The sequence below is a fragment of the Taeniopygia guttata genome, chromosome 2 (genome assembly GCF_048771995.1).
Source record: "Taeniopygia guttata chromosome 2, bTaeGut7.mat, whole genome shotgun sequence".
NCBI lineage: Eukaryota > Metazoa > Chordata > Aves > Passeriformes > Estrildidae > Taeniopygia > Taeniopygia guttata.
The window spans coordinates 37,768,527-37,782,584 of record NC_133026.1 but is presented as its reverse complement, the minus strand read 5'-3'; the positions used below and the strand labels follow the sequence as shown (position 1 = coordinate 37,782,584).

General features: G+C 35.8%; 1 protein-coding gene across 3 annotated transcripts in view; it reads left to right on the top strand.

Moving 5' to 3' along the window:
* The window catches only part of ZNF385D (zinc finger protein 385D), a 422,931-nt gene that overhangs the window by 80,035 nt on the left and 328,838 nt on the right, over positions 1 to 14,058 (top strand). For all 3 annotated transcript variants that reach the window (XM_030264974.4, XM_030264971.4, XM_030264973.4), the window contains exon 2: positions 5,495 to 5,773. In XM_030264974.4, the coding sequence (XP_030120834.1) occupies positions 5,495 to 5,773 (279 nt within the window). The remainder of the gene's footprint in view (positions 1 to 5,494; positions 5,774 to 14,058) is intronic.

Here is a 14,058-nt window from a genome sequence, read left to right as displayed (position 1 = left end):
ATCTATCATCTACATTGAACAGTGTGTTCCCAGCCTAAACCAATAGAAAAATGCCAACACTACAGTGAAACATGGAGGGCATGAAGAAGGAGAAAAAGGACAAGACACACCCAATTTCCTCTATCTTGTCCCCTTTGAACCCCTAATCTAGAAACCTAAAATTTTACTTTTGCACCCGTGCCACACTTAATTATTACTCATATCAAACACTCAGAGTTTATAATTCATCCTGTAAGATTGAAAACTCTTTTCCATGGACAGAGATCACAGACAGTGTCTTTTGGGGCTCTCTACAGGGGGGTTCTTGACCCCCTGCCAGGGTCCCAGGCCCTCCAGGGCAGCCAGAGGGAAGCCCTGGATTCCCACAGAAAGCAGCTGGTTTCTCAATATTTGTTATTCTGTTGATACCTCAGAAAATTAGTATTATTATTATTACTTGCTAAAGTTCTGTCCTTTTGATATTTGGAGAGACATTATCACAGGCAGAGCAACATGCATCCCATCTAATTTGAGATCTACAGCATAGACATATGCAAATGAAGAGGAATTATTTTTTCTGACAACAAAACACCTGAGTTTATGCTTTAGTCTGCTTCGTAGTGCATAGACGTTCTTAGTGAAATTTAAACTGTCTAGGAATAGAGTAGAGTCGGAGAATGAGTAACTGAAATGAAAACATCTGTATATATGATGATTGCTACTTAAAAGTCTTTCACAATTTTGAATAGAAATACTAGAAATCTGTGAATGTTGTAATTAGTGGACTTTGTCCTTAATGACCTGTCCATCATTTCTATCCTTAAGCTATTATAGGGATGTAAAAAAAAATGTAGTTGGGAAGTAAACAAGGAGATATGCTTTAATATGTGTAGAATTGTAGGATGGTTTGGGATGGAAGGGACCTTAAATATCACATAGTACCAAATATCCTGCTGTAGGAAGGTATGAAGGCAACCTTCCTAGGCCAAATTATGCAAAGCTGTATCCAACTTGGACTTGAACCTGTCTAGAGATGGGGAGTCCACTTCTCTGGGTAACCTGTCCGTTCCAGTGCCTCACCACACTTACAATGAGGTATTTTTTTCCCTAATACCTAATCTAAGCACATCCTCCTTCACCTTGAGGCTATTCCCCTTTGTCCTATCACTACAGGCCTTTGTGAAAAGTCCCTCTTCAGCCTTCTTGTAAGCCACTTCAGGTACTGGAAGGTTTCGCCAAGGTCACCCTGAAGCGTTCTCTTCTCCAGGCTGAATTGGGTCATTCATCAGTGGCAGGAGGTCTGCATTAAATCAACAGACTTAGGTACACAGTGGTCTCTGGGATTCATGTACTCTGTTGGCCTCTTGAACGTACCCAATAGGTTTGAGTATTATGTACACAAAGTCACAGTGATTGATACAGTTCTATGCTGCTAAGATGGTCTGGAATCAGAACAATTAGTTGTAGTACAAACGAGTAATATTTCAATTTTCTTGAATAGAAAGTATGCCATTGGCTTGCAGCTAAGAAGGTAAGGATTGTTTCAGGGAAGGATGTGATTTCTAATCCCCTACTTTCAAGCACATTTTAGAAGAGAAATCCCCCAGGAAGTAGCTATGTTATCTAAGCCAGCAAACACCACAAATTGTAGTTGTGCTGGTTTTCCATATGGGCCAGTTTTCTACTTCACAAAGCTATAATGTCGTTCAAAGTTCATTTTACTGGTAAGCATCATTGAGCCAAAATTGAGTTCAGAGCCCCAGGGTAAATAAATGTAAGCATTTATCCAGAGTGCTATTTAAATTGGCATGAAATTTTGGGATCTTGGTTGCCTAGTTCGCTCATTTCTAGTGCTATGCAGGCTTCATTAGGGCCCCTAAAATTGAGAAGCTACGTGTCTTTTATGGGGAACAAAAAAGTTCCCTGCAAAACTGATGACTTTAAAAAATATGTAATCAGTACAGTCGACATGAACTCTATAATATGATAGCAGTCAAAGAGGGTTTTTATTTAAAGCTTATCTACATATTATCAAGCCAATTAGACACTGATAAAAGTTGCTTTTAAAGTTAAGGTTTTTTACCCATATTCCCTGTAATTTTCCAATAGGATGAACTAAGCATTCTTTTCCTTGCCAATCAAAATTGCTGCCTAAACATTTTTACTTCAGATAATGGAAGTATACAATGATGCATGCATGAGCTGAAGGCCTGTTGCTTTCATGAGTTAGACTTGCATGTGTGTTATCTTAAACACTGGTGGACCTTTACAAGATTTTAAGTAAAGTATTTTTTTTCCCCTATTTCTTTAAAAATATTGTTTGGGGTGGTAAATTGTATTTTAAAAGTATGTCTGCATCACTTGCTATCTTTATTTACTTGTTCCTTAAGAAATATTGCGTAAGAATGACTCATAATGTTTTAATCAGAAACTATTTCTATATATAAAAAATATTTTCTTCACATTTTCAATTTTTTCTTAAATGAATCATTTTAGTAGTGCCATGTAATCTTGGCTTTACAGGTGAAAAGGTTCTTCATATGTCCGTTTAGCCCTTTAGCAGTGCCATTATATATTCAGAAATCACTGTGTGTCTGTAAAGAAAATGGTGATGTACTGTAGTGTAATATATATTTCTGAAACTTCTTTTTGCCTAGTTGTTACGTAAACTCCAGTTATAAATGATCCCCTTCTTCCAGATTTCAGAGTGACACGGACATGCACAAAAATGTATTGCAGCTCTAATGATGTCACATGCTTTTCTAAGGAAAGCATATGGTAGATGTACAAATCACTTACATCCAAGGTGGACTTTCCCTTATTATTTTATTGTGCTGTTATTGAGTGTGCATTTTGTAATTTTGTTTCCTGGAATGAGATTGTAATGCAAGACAGATTCTATATGCCAAAAATAAGACTTTAATGGATTAGACTGTTTTGACTGGAATATTAGAAGGATATAATAACATGCTAATACATTTTGTTAGGCTGCCAGCTTATGTGTGTAAATGTTTCAAAAGGAATGAGACATGCATACACATAGCATACAATGTTTAATTTACTAGGTTATATTTGCTTACAAAGTTGTACATCTTGATTGAAAAATATGGGGTTTTTTTATAGTTATCTTATGCCTATATGGCTAGGGCTATAGGTCTAGATATATATTGTTCTTGTAATTTTAAATTCATACTGCTCTCTAGTGGGGAATGCTTTCAATGCAATAGATTATATATATATATATTCATATACAACATGCATATAAACTGGAATTACTGAACTGTTACTGGTATCTAGACCAATAAACTAGTTCTATTGTGATAGCATTTAAATCCTTCTACTGCTTTGATTAAAGACTTAATTTACTAATTTAAAAATATTTTAGACAGATGAACTTTGAAGTGAGCAGTATCTCCAGCAAATTCCAGAAGGGCTGAGAAGTTGATAGATTTATTCTTCTTCCTCAGGAGAAACCTTCTCCTTCCATTAGGAGAAATACGCTATAGGTCTGTTATTGAAAAATGTCAGATTTTTTTCTGAGCTTCCACAGTCTTGGAATGTCTTTTGCTTTGGAATGAACTGTTTAGCCCGCTTTCTCATTTCTTGCTTTCAACATTTACACTCCTAGATTAAGAGCTGACTGTACACAGAAGTTGAAATAATACTGGCAGATCTAGTTGAGTGAGGTTTAAATCTACAGCAAGTGCAGAGGTCCTCTCAGACTGGAGTCTGTACTTTCTTAAATGATATGTGGTTTAGTTAGCATAGAAGAACACAAGGCTAATCAGATAGCAAACAAATCTGAAAACTGAGATTGAAACTGATCTGAATATTTATAGACTTTAGATTTGCTTCTTTAGATAATTTTGTCTTTGTGATTTGATTTGAGGGCAATAATTGTCTTCAAATCCTTGGGGAATCTGTAAAAAAAGTTAAGCTGATGAAATTTAAGTTATTTGACGTTATCTGAAGAATGATTTGCAGCATTTTGTTGTAATCAGCCCCAAATCTGGAGGCTTGGACTTGTTTTAGACACTGAAACTTTTCTGGATCTGGCATTAAACGTGGGATGATGGATTGTAAGAGAACAGAGAGAGTGCTGAAGGCAATCTCGCCCCTGAGGAGTTGCAGCTGTGCTAATTACCAAAAGAGTAGGAACAGCCTTGCCCTTAATAGGTCACAGCTGTGTCCAGCAAGGATGGGTGTTGTAAAAGAGTGGATGAACTGCTCAAGAGGAGAGTTGGAAGTCGATTGGTTGTGCTGCTGTGAGAAGTCAGGCTCAGGAGGTTGTGCCAAGGACAGTAAGGGTTAGGATGTGCTGCAAGGGACAGGAAGGGTCATTAGGCCGTCATGCTAGGGACAGGAAGAAGCCAACTGTGTGGAAGAAAGAAAAGGAGTCAGTGTTGCAGGGAGCTGCCTGTGAGAACTCACAGGGAGAAGGTATGAAAGCCTTACAGTAGGATGATAAACTGATGGTCAGTCAATTGGTACCAAGCACTGATGCCAACAATTAAAGACCCATTTTCTTGTGTAGCTGCAATAATCTTTTTTTGTCTCTAGGTTGATTGATTTGTCAATTAAAGGCCAAATAGTATCATTGTATTTAAGGCTGCAGTAATTTTGTCACTCAAAGTATAGATTCGATTCTTTGTCTAGACCTTCATTTATTCATTAAGTCTGGGTGAACAAGCACTTTAAAGATTTATATGGTATATAAAGTCTCATCAAAATGCCAAGTTGGTATAACATTTTGTATTCCTTGAATAGTAAATTAGGTTTGCAGTGCTCATAGCATTTCTTCACCTGTGCCATTTCTGCTCACTTTTAATCACAGAAGCTCACAGTTACACTGGTTGTACTTGAAGTTCTGCAAATGGAATTATCTTCTTATTTCTGTAGTTGTTGCTGTCTGGTATTAGCTGAAACTAAGATAACTATCCTTCAATTATAATCCTGGGTGGTTAAGATAAGAAACTAATAACATGTTTATTTGTCTTTGAACTACTTTACATGAGAAAGTTATGAAGTTATTAGACTTGGGCTTGAAAGCAATCACAGGAAGTGGAGAAAGGATGGCTGGGGCTGCTAAATATTTGATAAACTCAAGGATGAGGTCTGTGCATTTAAGCTTATGGAACTAATATATAAGGGGGAGGAGGTTCTTCTGTTAATTATACCTTTTCCCCCTTTTCTTCCATTGACTGAAGGGTTGTTTTGTCTTGCATTTTTTCCTCAGCTCCTGCAGTGTTTTTACCCTTTCTTACCTAAGTTATCACAGAAGGTGTCACATCTACATCTGAGCTACTCAACTTTGGGCACTTGGCTGTGAAGTTAGTTAAGTTACATAGAAGAACTGAAAAAGTTGAACAAAAAGCAAAACATATGAGTGGAAATTCAGTGTTAAATTTAAAATGTAAAAAATTATTTTCTGCTTTTAGTGATTTGCAGATGTTTCTATCTTTTCTGTATTATTTTGTGTTCTCATTTTTCTCTTGTGTGTTTTTTTCCTTCTCAGAAAATATGAAGAAGCCCTGGAGCCCTGATTTACCAGTTGATAACCAGTCATACAATTCAGATTTCACATCTCTCCCAGACCGAGAAGGTGAGAAAGAATTAGCAGCTGATGGCACTGAAGAAAAGAAGGAGAGAGAAAAGAAGCACACCAATTTCACTTTGTGTAATGTCTGCAACATTCAGCTAAACTCTGCTGCTCAGGCACAAATCCACTACAACGGCAAATCCCATCAGAAGAGGCTGAAACAGCTCAGCAATGGAAATCTCAAAAGTGATAATGGTAAGGATATATAGATCTTTGCCATGTTTTGATCTAAGAATTGCAGCAATTGTTGATATATATGGATATAAACTTTGTTTTATTCAGACAACAAATACTTTGAAGTTAAAGCAAAGGCTTTTGGTGACTTCAGAGTGCTAGAGGTCATCCGTAGCATCTGGCAAATAGCTAAGCATATACCATCTGTGTTAGTACAAGAGTTTTCATTTTATATTTTGTTTACATAATGATTTTGATTCAGATTGTTTCTCATTTCATTTACATTTTGATGGTTTTCAACATAATCCATATTTCATATTCCATATTTCATAGTCTGCTAGAAAGGTTATCCTTGTTAGGGGCGCGCTTGCTTTTAATGAATATAAGGTGGTTGTGAAATAAATTGAAACAAGTACATTACACAGAAATACATTCCCAAACTCCTTTCACTTTAACTTGCTTATTCTGGGTTCAACCCACAGCTTACATAAGTTTGTTTAAAGATCATGGCTGAAGTGAAACAGAGATGGAACAAAACTTACTTTAATCGATTTCATTGACAGCTTTGGGCAAAGCATTTTGTAGTAAGTGACATACTCTTCAATCACCAGAGTGAATTGTGATCCCCAAAGAAAAACACATTTGTGGATTTTTGTACTATGGCAGATTAGATAATAGAGGCAAATGATGATCCCTGACAAGAAAAAACAAATTACTCTGCTGCAATTTTCTCAATTTAATAACTGGTAGTGCTCAACGTTGCTGTACCATGTATAGGGTTGTACTGCATTCTTCTATCTGCTTCTGTGTGCCATGTCAGAGAAATAATTTCTTAATACGTTGTACTTAGGGCTTTCTGACTTTCTTTCTCCATATCACACACGTTACTTGCTATTTTTGTGTCTTGTATTTCTTTCTACCACACCAGCAGAAGAATGTGCAAACTAACAATCCTCAGATAGAACTTCATATTATTATTTTAATAGTCTCTGATTTGTTCCTGCTCTAAGAGTGGGGAATAACCTTGATATTTGGCCTAAGTATGTTGGATGTGAGTGCTTTTCTGTGTATGAGATGTTGCTCATTTCTGTAAAACACAACAGTAAAATAACACCCCCATAACATTTAACAGTACAATTAAATTTGTCTTTAAGTGCCAGGTGGGACTGCAGTATTTGTCAATGTTCAGAGTTCAGACTTAGGAAAAAATGCTACTACCATTAGTAGGAGCTTGGAAATGTATAAAGAAAGATTGGTTTCCGAGTTGATTAAAGGTTCAGTGTGGTTATCCACAAATGCATTCTCCATAAAACCAAATAAGCGCAGTGTAATTTATTGCTATCTTTGGTTAAGGAGGAATTGTTCTTGTTATTATTAGCACAACAGTTTTGCTAATGATAGAAAGATTTTTTTCTGCAGTTCATTTTTCCACTTTAATCCATGATAATGAAAGAATTAGTAATTAAGCAATGCTGAAATTAGCTTCAAATAGCTTCAATCATGGTTCAACACTTATATTCCGGAGAGGCTCAAACTAACAGTATAGCAGCATATTTCTTACTTTCTCCTGAAGAGTATTCTGTTATGTGTAGCTGCATCCATTTGTAGTTAGAAAATAGCTGCTTGACTATCTAGCTCTCTAGCAATTATTTTGGGAATTTATGTGAAACTTAAGGATTTTCAAATCTGACAGATCTTTGAATATCATCAAAAGTAGTACTCCAATGAGAAAATAATGTAGGGTAGAGTATAGAGAAGGGATTTTTCACATGTCACCGGGTTCAGTTCTCTTGAACTGAATGTTATAAATTAGATCAGTATAAAATATTTCTTGCTAGAAGTTAGAACTGAATTATAACTGAATATTTGAGTAACCATCCCCTGCACTTTGAATAGAGACATGGTTTAAGATGCCTTTTCTAGGAACAAGTATAAATCAGAACATGAGAACATGTCATAACTTGTATTTCTGAAATATGGGCCATATTTTTCTAACAAATGATTGTTTTTTTGATAAGACCCCAGCAAGCTCAAGCAGTATATGACCATGACTAAACAAATTATGACTTGAGCATTGCAATTTATTATGTACATGCAAATGGTGCTTTTTGAAGGTCATTGATGTAACTGTTAAACATGCACATTGTTTTCTCAATGTCTGTCAGAAGGATACTCTATTTAAGAGAATAGTGTTTCTTGTGTGGAAGTCAGATTGTCACAAAAGAGCTGTTATGCTTAATGTTCACATTAGCGACATAATAATTCTAGAGACTAAATTCTGCTGTAAATTAAAAGTATGTAAATGTTCTCTTTATGCATTATCTTCTAAGGTTTTATCATTATAGTTACTCATTATGTCTCAACATATAAATGAAATATCTGTACTATGCACAAGGAAACTTAATTTCTAAATCCAGTGTTTCACAAACAGTACTCTGTTGTATAAGTCTTTGCATTGCTGGATGCTCACTTGGAACTAACACATGAAAGTGTTGGGAAAAATACTGGAGTTGTGATTTCTCATTTTGTTTCATCTCCAAATTACTCCCATGAAGCAGGATAGGTTTGTGTGTTCTGTATTATGAGAGGAGTATAGAAAGGGAGGATTGATTAATATGAAACAAAAGTCCATGTCTTGTTCCAAAATAATTTGCAATGGACTGCTGAACAGAGGTAGGCTTCAGCTGTATTAACATTTGACTGTAATTAGAGTTGTCATGCTACAGTCATCAACTTCCAGCTGTGTGAAGTAGCTTTTGTCTGTTGGACATGAATTTACTACATTTACTATACTTGAATATCTCTCCCTAATTTCATAAGGTAAGTTGCTTATGCACAAAGTCTGTTAACATCTGCAAATCTAAAATCGGTAACTAATGTGCATTGTGGGGTTAAAAGCAGCGTTTCTTTGCTGCTCAGTTGGTATCTGGAGTGTATTTGAATAACCAGATATACTCTGAAAAGTTTTGTTAGTTGCTTATGTGTCTGGCAGCTTTACTGTATGACACCCATGTGGTTCCTTCCAAGGGCAGAGTAACCTCAGAACAGCACACTGTGCAGCCACAAAAGGGATATGAACCCAATGTTTCTTGTGTCATTACCTGCTACAGTGGTTTGTGATGACTTAACAGGACATCAGCACTTCTGTTACTGAAACGTGCTTGGGAGCAACATAATTTTCTGTGGACCTTCCTCCTAATAATTGCCTTTTACATGTCTTAAAACAACTTCTCTCACTTTCCTCATTACACCCTAGAAAATATTCTTACCAGTGATTTTTTTTTTTTGCCTTTCTGCTCTCATGCATGCAGTGGAAAGGTGACAAAAAAATCAGTGGAGATTTTGAGTATGTTTTGGGATTAAAAGCAAAGCAAGATACAGTTCCTATCTGGTCTGCTGACATTGCACCACTTCTCATAAAACCTGCCTGGACACTGTGGGTAGAGGTGACCTCTTGTGGGAAATTGTTTATTCTAACCAGCATGAGCAAAACTTGCATTCCTACTGACAGAATGGAAAAATAACTGTGGATGCAAACATATAGCAGCACCAGTGAGAAAGCTGATGTTTCTAAAATTTTATGTAAACTAGAATTTCTTCTGTGCATTCTTTTGTGTAAATTGCTGAATCATCGTGAGTGAATGGGCATGGTTAGGACAAGACCTAAAACTGCTTTCCTCTGCAATACTTTTTACAATACATTAGAGAACAAGTGGGAAAATAATGAAGGAGGTGAGCAATGTCACAAAATTAATAGAAGTCCTCATACTTTAAAAACTGAAAAACCATTATTCTTTTGAAACATGGTAGGCAGTGAAGAATTTGGTGGTGGTTTATCTAGTTCTCTAAATTCATAAGCCGGACCAAAGGCTATCCAATTTAGTATGTTTTGTTTGCCACTTTTAAAATTAAATCCAAATGCAACTTTTTTTTAACTGAAATTTCATTAAAGCAAAATTTTATTGTAAATAAAATAAATTTATTGTCTGACAAGGACATTGAGTACATGGAAAAAAGGAGCAAAAAGTATCACAATTGTGTATATTTTTCTCCCTTGCTAATTTCAAAAACAAATCCCTTAGTTCAACACTTGATATTACTTTAGAATGAATAAGGATTTGGTTGTTATGGTAATTAGTATTATGAAATATGCACTAAAATGAAATGTTCCTTTCCCATGTTTTATTCTTTTTTCAACCTCATTCAGTAGTTCAATGTGGTTTCCTACAACGACTCTTGACATGGCAGTTTCATTAAATCTATGCAAATTTTTTTGCACACTGGTTAGAGAAAATGTTTAATCTTTTGTGACTTTTATTTTGCATCTAAATCCTTACTTTTTACTAGTCTGCAGGTAGGAAATCCAGGTGATTGATCCAAACTTCTTGCAGAGTTTCTGTCCTTGCACTTTTATGTTACTGTTTATTTTCAGTCTCCATGCTGCCATTGCATTTTAGGCCTCTGCTGTCATGTTTTGTGATCATGAAAACTGACAGCTTTGAGGCGGACACATTCTTACTTTTAGGTGGTAAACCACCAAGTTAGGGCTTTGGGAACTGGTGTCATCTTCTCTTTTCATTGTGTTTGCCCTCCCATCAGAGGACTAGGAGTGGATGGGACATTGGAGAAAAGAGGAAGTCTTCAGGGAAAGTATATTTTCTTTCAGAACAGGTGATTTTCCATTAATTTTCTGGGAAGTAAGAATTGCCAGATCAGCTTGAGATGTCCCTGGAAATCACATATCTAGCAAACACTTTTTTTAAATGTCTTATTCTGATTTAGAGCTTCATGGCCAGTTAACACTGAATCTAATATGTATTTTCCTCTGGTTTCAAGCTTCTAGTTTGTGGATCATACATGCCAGTATCTTGTAAAGCATCACAGCAGGTTCCTTCTGGGAATCTGTAATAGCTCTCAAATGTCAAAGCTGGAGATTTCTGGACAAGGAGGACTGGCTAGGGGCAGTGTGTTGTCACTTCCATTGCTTCCTTATTTCTTCCTTATATCTTCCTTATTTCAAAGCACTTGTCTATTTTCATCATATTCGTATTTCAGTTAGTGAACTAGTAACAGTTTCTGCTTTCAAGAGCACTTCTTCAAGCAATGCTTTTAAACCACCATTTGTATTTGCAGAATCTTTTTTATTTTATTTAGAAATGCAATATCATGGTATAGGACATCATAGTTCACCACAAAGTTTTATCACAAGGTGAATGAAAGAATCTTAAGAGCCAGCTCACACTAGCCTCATGCATGATGTTGATATTTCCTCTAATAAGCATCATAGGACCTACTTGGCTTTGTGAGTATATGAAAAGGAGGAATGGATGGTAAATGTAGACAAACTCTTTACATGTGTGCAAATATCCATGTGGACTTGCTGCAGTTAGCTGTCTGCTATTACAAATAAATGCAAATGGACATTGCTAAATTTTAATACAAATCAGTCACAGGTAAAGTTGGCACTGTAACAAGTTGTGGGAAGGCTGTGGAGAAAGTTGGCGTGCACCTAGAACAAGTTCGATAATAGCATGCAGTCAAATAGATAAAATATATTTTAGCAATTCTGCAAACATTCTTTTGTATTTGAGGGAAAAAATTCATAGGAGTTAAATAATTTTTCATGTGGTGTATCTGGGAATTGGTCCAAAGAATAGCACAACAAAATTTTAAAATAAAGTATGGAAGCTTATATAACTGTAATATTTAATTATGGATAATTTTTCAGAAGTTGGGTAATATGTAGAAATTTATGTCTAAATATACATGAAGTATTTTTGAAGTTCCTTACTGTTCATCAAGTGCACTTAAGGATAGTCTTATGTTTTTTGTTGAAGTATAGTTCTGGTCTCAGCTAGCAAATTCCTTTCTTTTCTACTGTCTTAAGTGACAAATGAATAAAATGTGCTGTAGGAGCTCATTATCAATCAAACTGTTCAAGGTGTGTGGAGAATCTCAACCATAAAGAACATCTGCCCAAGGTTTAAATGAGCCTCTAACTGAAGATTCAAAAAGTTACAAAGAATTAAGTTTTCTACCTGAGTGTAAGACTGCACAGATTCTCTTTTAATAACCCCTGCTGTATAGAGTGCCCTCCTTTTTACCATCTTGAAGCAAGATGCTCAGTAAATTACATTCATCCAAAGGACAGACACGGATGTTTGTCCAAGAGAAGTTCAACAGTGGCAGCTGAAACAAGTTTCTAAGTGGGTCCTTCTTTGCTGCCTTTTAGCACACCTGGAGAGGATTTTTGAGAGCTATGTGAAGACATGGAGGATGGAGTGCTTGGAGGTGTCCTCAACAGCACACAAACGCTGCTGTTATGTGCAGATTAGGGGGTGAAAATCTTCATACACCGTGTGCCTGCTTGCTGCATTTCATCTTTCATACTTACAGATCTTCCTCTGAATATTCCGAATATTGTTCTGCCACAGTTTGCTTGTCCTGTTTAGACATTTACAATCTCATGTTTTCAGACCTTTATGTTGCTCCTAGGTGTGCAACTCTTTCTTCCATATTAAGAAATAGCCGCCCTTTATGTCCTGAAATTTGTGTTTAAAATACACTTGAAAAAAATGGGACATCTTTCTCTTTGAGCTTCTACTTAGCATCAGTATAGCCTCTTTCTAATTACCTTTTTCCCCCCTGTTTTTTGTTTTTTTGAGGCTAGGACATGCCATACAACTTATTTATCTAAAAAAGTTTTTCTCTTTACTTAAAAGATAATATTATTTTAGGCAAGTGATATCTTCATGTTTTAACTCTAGCAGGAATATTGATAATCACTGCTAAATTAGCTGGATAAAGCTCCGTTACTCTGAGAGCAGTGTATGTCCATCTGTGTTGTTTCTGAACTGTGTGAGGGATTGGTCTGCCATTCTTTGCTTCTCCCTGAGTGTGGCACCATTCTCATTTCTGAGAAAGCTGGCATTTGATCTTGTATGTACAGATAACAAACTGTTGAAACCTGTTTTGCAGGCTCTCCATTTAGTTCTGCTTATATCACTAGGTCCAATATAGATTATGATGACCATGGCTTCTATCCAGACCTTCTCAGTAACTTGTCTTCTTTGAATATGGTGGGGTTTTTTTTCCCCTGTGCTGGCATCTGGTAGGTAACAGATCTTCTATGTGTCATGACAACGTGTAAGTTTATCAACATTTCCTGGTATTAATTTCCTAACAACTAGCTTTTCCCATATTCAGTTGTTTTCTGGCATCAAATATAGATCTGTACTCTTCAATGAAGTTATGAAATAATAATTTTGTATGTCTCATGTAGCATTAATTTTTAAAAGTTTTTAGGATATCACAGAATTCACGCAGAATTTTTCAGCTACAACTGAGTAGAAGAAAAAATAGCAATTATTCAACGTGAGACAGATTTCACTAATACTGTCTTTTATTTATTCATAGCTTTTTTTCTTTTGCTCCTCTGATTCACAATTCACTGTCTTCCTGGTAGTCATAACACTGAAATCTTTAACTTCTTATCCTCTGATGTATTTCTTAGTAGGGAAAATATATCTCGAGGTTGGGGATTTAAGACCAGTGCCAGTGAAATTAGCTCCAAAACCTGTTGATTTTGAGAGGAGAGAAGTTCCTCCCTCTATTCAGGAAATTAATTAATTGATAGTTATGGTGGCTCAGTACAAATCATCGAGGAAGCACTAATTCTAATCTACAGTTTGGCTACTGTGGGAGAGAGTTAATCTGTATGATGTCTATCCTTTGTTTCTCACATTAATGCTTATAGGTTAGCCTGGCTGGAGTCCCCATGCAGACAGCATTATACCTATATAGACATAACCAATTTTTTCCTCCCAGTTTTTCCATAAATATGAAATTAGAGAGCTGGAAAGATATACTACTTGTAAGCAGAGCAGCTCATGTAATGTTTGGTAATACTTCGTTAGTATTACTGTTAAGTAATACTTCGCTCTGTAATAAAAGTTAAGATTTTTAAAATACTCATCTAGAAACTTTGTCAGGATAGCATGTATTTAAATGTAAAGCCTCCCTGTTGGGGATGATGTATAATTTATTATACAGAATATAACAACTTTTTGGTTATAAAAGCAACATTGGATGTTCCTTTTTTATAGGCTTTATCAGCAAAATGACTATTCGATTAGAACCAAAACCGAGAAAGAAGCTCTCTCTGTGCTGAATTCTAAAATGTTGTAGAAAAAAAAAAGAAAGTTACTAAAAATAATATTGTGATCATACATTGTGTGGTCTTTAAGTAATTTAATTCCTAGTAAAGTACAGTGAAAGGAAATCTAGAAGTGTAAAAAATATTTGCT